Raw genomic sequence first — 6703 nt, 5'->3', positions numbered from 1 at the left:
ATAAATAAAATAAATATTGAAAATCGCCAAAATTCTAAATACATTTATAGAATTTTTCTTTTGCTCAACACAACCAGGGAATTAAAGAAGTTAAAGAAGTGCATGTGACTGTGTTGCATTGATGCTTCCAATAATACGTCTACAAGCATTGTGGGAACAAAGCAAGCCAACTCTTATAGTTTTGAAACGCCATATGTTGTTTTTGCTTGATGCAAAATTTCAACTGCTCATCTTCAGCATGCTGTGTACAACAATCTGGGTTGTCCCTTCTGTAGTTAGCCATGTGAAAGTGGCATTTATGAATCCTAACCCCCTTAAATAAATGGCTTAAATGTTTTCCGAGTTTTATTTAAAGCACAAAAAAAATGCTTGTGCTTTGAGAACTTTTCAGTAAAAAATCTTGAGAAACAATTTTGAATTAAACAACTTGTCCCTATTACAAAGATACTTTTGGATAACTAATTAATTTGCTTATCCATTGTTAATTACATGGATAAACACAGAAATATCACTCCAGTTGTTTTTGTAAAACATTTTCAGTAATTTAATAATTTATTTTACCACTTGTAGATGGCATAAAATTAAGAACCCATTTTTCATAAAACTAGAAAAACACATTTAAAAAAAGTGCAATTTACTGCTTCTTTGAAGAGCCTTTTGTTCCATCTTTTAGAAAACATTGTAGTTTAAACGGGTAAAAAAATAACCAGAGGGTGTCACTAGAATCTAAACTAATAAAACCCAAAACCTTATTTGTATCCATCTAAACAGCTGATCACTCTGTAATGGAAACACCACAACTAAACAACCAATGTCTTATATGTGGGAGGCCTTTCGGTTGAACATGGATTATTCGGTCATCAGGTTAGAATTACTTTTAAGTTTTTAATTTGTTCAAAAAAAACATCTTTGATGATTAACATATAGAATAATTCTTATATGCAGGATCTCTGCTGTCACCCCTTCACACGTTGTGCGGTGCAAATTTGTGCAATATATTAGGTTACCTCCATTTTCCATGCAAAAAGATGAAACTCACTCGTACACCAACAGCAAGTATAGGAACAAATTTATTTCAATTTAAAACAGATACCTTGTCATTATGTTTCTCTCTTAGAAGGCGGCAATGATCATAAGTCATGTTCATGTCTGAATGAGGATCAGGCAACAGTGGTTGAAACAAATACATGAAAACACATAAAAAAATATGGCAAGAGTTATGTAAATCATTAAATCGATAATAACCAGCTGATTGAAACCCCCTTCATTGAAAGCTCTACTTCAATGAAAACATCCAAGCCCTCACTTTCAACACAAAATAAACAGCACATGCAGTAATAATTACAGTTTCTTAAAAAACAAAAATTAAACAAAACAAAAACAGCAGATTATCTTTTAAATCTTCACTCTTAAATACAGAATAAAGTCTTTGCGTGTACTTAATCATCTATCCTTTTAGTCTCTGGTGTGTTTTAAAAAGGAGGGAACCATCTCAGGTGGTGGTCCTTCTGATAATGACCACAGCGTTGGCACTTAGAGAGAGCCTGGCTCTAGAGTGGGGTTGGCACACTCAGTATAATACATAATTTACATTTTGGTTTACATACAAAATAAAGCAAATAAACAAACAAAGCAACAAATAAGCATTTTATACACACAATTGACCTTCAGGTTTCATTGGAGTGAGGGAAAAAAATCAAGTGGTCCTAAAATAGTGTACTGGTAATGTTTTATACAGGAAGGAGAAAAAAAAAAAGAAAAAAAAAACAAACAAGAAGGGGAAAAAGCTTTAGGCTGAGTGTGCACCAACTCCTTAGTGATGTCCAAGAGATAAGATTGATTCCATTAAATCAACAACAAGCTCACAGGAAGGGACGTCGCAGAGATCAGGTTAGGACGTTGCACAACATGCTCCAAAAACCGTAAAGGGTCAGGGTTGCCATCTTTCGTTATTCAAGGCAATGAAAGGCAATAAATAAGCAATGTAGTGAATTAACGCTAAAATCGGACAAGAATGAGGAGACTGAACTTTCATACGAACTGCATTCCTTCGTTCCAGCTCGATTATGTTAAGAGATGCCCCCCCCCCAAAAAAAACGACAAAAACAAAACATTAAAAAAAAAAGCCACACTGTGCGACTGTGGGCTGCCAAAGCCTCGCCAAACCCACACTATCAGCCACTCCTCCCTTCAACATGTGCCAGAAGTTAATACATGGTTTGACACCATTAAAGTGAGCTGCACTCAGCACTGTAAATATCAACACAACTTCTGATAAATACTTGGGTGTGCATACTGGTCAATCATTCCGTCTTTTAATACTGGCATCCTGATCCTCGATGACAGAAGTCTAACAGTTGGCTTCCTCCTGAGTGAGGTTAGTGTCATTTTCAGCAGACAAGATGGCAGTTATGGACCATGCTGGTGTTTTTATTATATATATTTTTAAAGCCCATCAAGTCTGAAATTTAGACGCTTTAAACATTTAATACAGATTTGAGGTTTTGCTCTTAATATAAATAAAAAATCCAATTAAATTTATCACTGTTCATCATTGTGTTAAAGCTCTTTAGTAGTGGCACCCTGAAGTATTTCAAGAGACTAAATACAAAGAGCCCTTCAGTTTATAATGCAATGACATTGTTAGGCGGTTTAACTGAATAACTGGGAAGACTTGCCTGGGCCGATGATGTTAAAGTTTTTACAATAAAAATGAAGAAAACTGAAATAGATTTAACAGGAAGCAGCTTTTTTTTCATAAAAAATATCAATCATGTAGTCAATGTCATAAAAATCATAATTCTATACCAGCTCCTGGTTTTGGCTGAAACCAAGAACTGCCATCAAAATAAAATATGCAAAAACACCAGCATGGTCTTAAAAGATTTCTTGGCTACAACTCAAAATACTTGGGGAAAAAAAAATACTTGTAGTGCTTGCTGACTAAGTGTTTCTATACTGCATGAAGTATTACAGGCAACACTGTGATACAAATGCAAACAAAACATAGTGTAGATCAGAGCGGGCTATAAAACCTAAGGAAATACTTAAAGAAAACAGCTTAGTGTTGGTAAACTCTACACACACACCTTACATTTGTGTTATCACCCTGCCTATACTTCTTATAGCACAGACTGCAAATAATCTCCATTTACAAACCAGAATTAGCAGTGGATGACTTGGTTCACTGTGGTCCTGTACTCCACTCCCCACTGTCGGATGCACTGTGATAGCCCTTTATGAGGATGAAGGGTAAGTCACCTGTAGAAAAGGTCGGAGACCAAAAAAGTATATTTGCACTTCACTGGCACTATTCAAAGCAAGCATAGAAAAGCTGGAAATTAAAAATGAAAAGGAAAAAAGAAAAGTGTGTTAAGTTACAAACAGCAAGCATGGACCACAGAGGTCTTCAATCACTGAAAAAAGAAGTCCACCTATGTTTGTACTGTACATTTTTCTAGGGACGTATTACAGCGCTGCATTTATAACCCAAGAGGAAATGAGTTTCTTTGAGTTTGAGAAAAAAAAATAAAAAAATGTGAGGGCTCCAAAAGAAATCAAACAGTATTATCATGGATGGAGAAGCAATGGCAAGCACAACTGGAAATGTCTCTAATAGAAAGCAGAGATAAAGTTCTTATTATACCAGACATTCGTTTTTTTTTTTTGTTTTTTTGTTTTTGTTTTGTTTTTTTTTTTACAGCAGTTTAGACTCAAGTAGGCTCTGCCATGAGAAAAGGAGCCCTTCAACATGACAGAATCACAAGCAGTCAAATTATCAACACCATCAACCTGGTCCATAAATTATATAAATTAAAAAAATCTTTAATTACTCTTAAAAATCTCATCACCATACTGTAATGATTTTTTTTTTGTTGTTTTTCTAAAACCAGCCCTAGTTAGTTTTACTCTGTGGACAGAGCTGTTGCAGTAGTGTGGCGTTCTTATGCTGGTCGAGAGGAACCTTTTATCTCAGATTGTTACCCCTTTGCTTCCTCTGCACCGCTCAGCTCTGTTATTTCATTAATCAAGTGAACAAAACCCAAAATCACAGTATCAATACTACTATTAATTCATAGGAAAAAAAAGCTGTTCTAATAAAACTTGGTACTTTTGTTTTTGCCAGAACTGGTGTACCACAGAGCTTATTTGTACAGAAGTGTTTTGTGTATATGTATTTACAAATATACACAAACATTTGCAAACTTTAGAGTTTTTCCTGTGAAAGGTTCAACCTCCCACTTCTCTTTCCTCTCATCACTCCATAGTAAGCAATCTTTTTTTTAATAAACAAAGTGACTATACCTAAAAAAAAAAAAAAAAAAAAAAAAAAGAAAGGAAACAAAAGAAAAAAAAAAGCACATCCTGATCAGGAAGTGTCTGATTGGACGGCTTGGTGATGCCAGTGTGACTTTGTGGATTCTCCTTACAACCCGACTTGTGGGCGTGTTGAACTTACAGCTTTTCCTTCGTTAAATAAGCTGCAGATGTACACTGATGACATCACACACTTCTCCAAAACTACTTCCACCAATCAGAGCTGTCAAAAGCAGGTTTTTTTTTTTTAACCTGCTACTAGTGTTTCGTATTGAGGATGCAGGTGTGGAGCTAGATGTTGTGACTGTTGTCATGTGGAAAATAGTCCCTGTAAATCCATACAGAAAACATCTGAAGGAGGGAAGCGTGTGATTAACTTAAATCTTAAAAGGATACTTATATCAAGTAAAGTTTTAGTTGCTTCTTTTTTTGGTTGCTTTTTTGTTTTACTTAATTTTTTATAGATTTTCTTATCCTTTCTTCTCACCACTTCACTCAGTTGTTTGTTAAATAGAATTAGACATGGCAACAAATTTCTATCATTAAAAACACGTTAAAAAATCTCAGCAACAAACAGATTTTGATTAGCTATGTCTCGCTCCCTCGTGCTTTTTGTCTTAAGTGTTTACAAATGCATTTACTTCATAATATACATTTCTATTTTCTTTTTTGCGAATGCGATGCTCACACAGGGGGTACATTCATAGATGTGAGGTGGAGAGCGAATCCTCCGCACCTTCCCCTTGCATCTGGTGTGCGACCTCACATCCTTGCTGAGTCACTCTGAAGCATCTCTTCTTCAGCACCGCTGATCCTCGGATGATATCAGCAGATAAAGTGCTCACTTTCCTTCCACGGCGGCAAGAAAGGAGACAACGAAGAACCAGATCTCATGCAGCTGGCCGTCAACTCTTAGGGGGCTTGGGATTAATTTTTTTTTTTTTTTTTTTGCCACCAAAACAGCTCTTCAATAATCAATGCTGCCCCCATATAAACACACATGCACGTACATGAATGCCACAACATCTCTTCAAGTCACTGTTTAGCTCGTGTGAAAGATTTGTGTGCCAGAGAAAATGTACCAGAGCCAGGAGCCATGGCCAAATCTGACACAAGGAGCAGCTTTGGGAGGGCCGAAGACTCTGACACAAAAAGCTGCCGAGAGGAGGAGGAGGCGGAAGAGGCTTTGGTGAAAGAGGAGGGGCACATTTGCAATTGGGAGGATCTGTGAATCTGTGATCACTGCACAAAAAAAAAAAAAAAAGAAGATACTGTTTGTGTGTGACTGTGTGTGAATAATGTGTCGGAGTAGTGTGCTGTGTAATGCATGTGGAGTTGACAGCACATTCCCAAAAAGGTGTGAATTTGTGCAATGGGGAGGAGATGTGCATCGTACGAGAGCCCTCACACCAGGTTGTACTCTTTGAGATTGAGCTGTAGGATGGTGTCTTTGACAGCTGCAAACACAAAGCGGATGTTCTCAGTGTCCGTTGCACAAGTGAAGTGAGAGTAGATGATCTTGTCGCTGTCTGGGTTTAAGTCCACAAACATTTTCAGGATGAACTCCCGTGCTGCCTGAGCATCTCTCTGGGGACCTTAAATGTAAAGACGAATAAATCCACGTTAACACCCAAATACTTCAGACCAAGTCTAATTTAAACTAAAGCATAACATCTGTGTCGATATTTTACTCTCGTCTGTCATTTCGTTCATTCAAAGAAACAAAGTGGTTAAAGGGATCCATGGGGGAAATTAAATTCTGTTGGAATTGACACTGCCAGGTAGAGCTGGGTGATATGATCCTGACATTACTCAGTCTTTACCAGGATGCTAAATCTGAAAATGCTCTAAGTGTTACAATATACTTTTCAGTCATATTTATATGCAGTTACAAATACAATACACATAAATAAAATATGATGCCTTTAAATTTCCTGTTTTACTCGTATTCACATCCTTGTCTAGTTCAGGCTGCTGAACTCATCCAATAACATGAAATGAAGTCATTTTAATCTTCTGCTTAGTAAACTTGACTCCAAACACTGGGCGCATGCCCACAACAGTGCATGCTATTCTCTCAACTGCAGTGGGAACGGGCAGCCCAACAAGGGTCCACAACATTTCAATGCTGGAACAGAAGTGCTCAGGTAAACAAGCCTTGCTTTCTTGCATACTGATTGGAACTATCTGTATGTAAGGAGAGGAGGAGTTAATGCAGCATGTGTGTGGGTTGAATAAATGTACTGCATGCAGCTCTACAGCAAAAGAAGAAAATGCTATTTTGGATGTTTAAAAAATAATAAATAAATAAATAAATTAAAAAAAAAATCACAAAATAAATAACTTAAATCAGAAGTCACCAATTTCGGTCCTTAAGATCTTAAGC

At 36.6% G+C, this 6703-nt stretch overlaps 1 protein-coding gene across 2 annotated transcripts in view; it reads right to left on the bottom strand.

Annotated features, from left to right (window-relative positions):
• Nucleotides 1-1052: 1052 nt before the first annotated feature.
• The window catches only part of gna11b (guanine nucleotide binding protein (G protein), alpha 11b (Gq class)), a 29026-nt gene continuing 23375 nt past the window's right edge, over nt 1053-6703 (bottom strand). For both annotated transcript variants that reach the window (XM_041971527.1, XM_041971526.1), the window contains exon 7: nt 1053-5912. In XM_041971527.1, coding sequence (XP_041827461.1) covers nt 5722-5912 — 191 coding nt within the window. In that variant the 3' untranslated portion in view covers nt 1053-5721. The remainder of the gene's footprint in view (nt 5913-6703) is intronic.

Source organism: Melanotaenia boesemani, chromosome 20 (assembly GCF_017639745.1).
Source record: "Melanotaenia boesemani isolate fMelBoe1 chromosome 20, fMelBoe1.pri, whole genome shotgun sequence".
In the NCBI taxonomy this organism is placed as follows: Eukaryota; Metazoa; Chordata; class Actinopteri; order Atheriniformes; family Melanotaeniidae; genus Melanotaenia; species Melanotaenia boesemani.
This window is presented reverse-complemented; position numbering and strand designations above follow the sequence as displayed.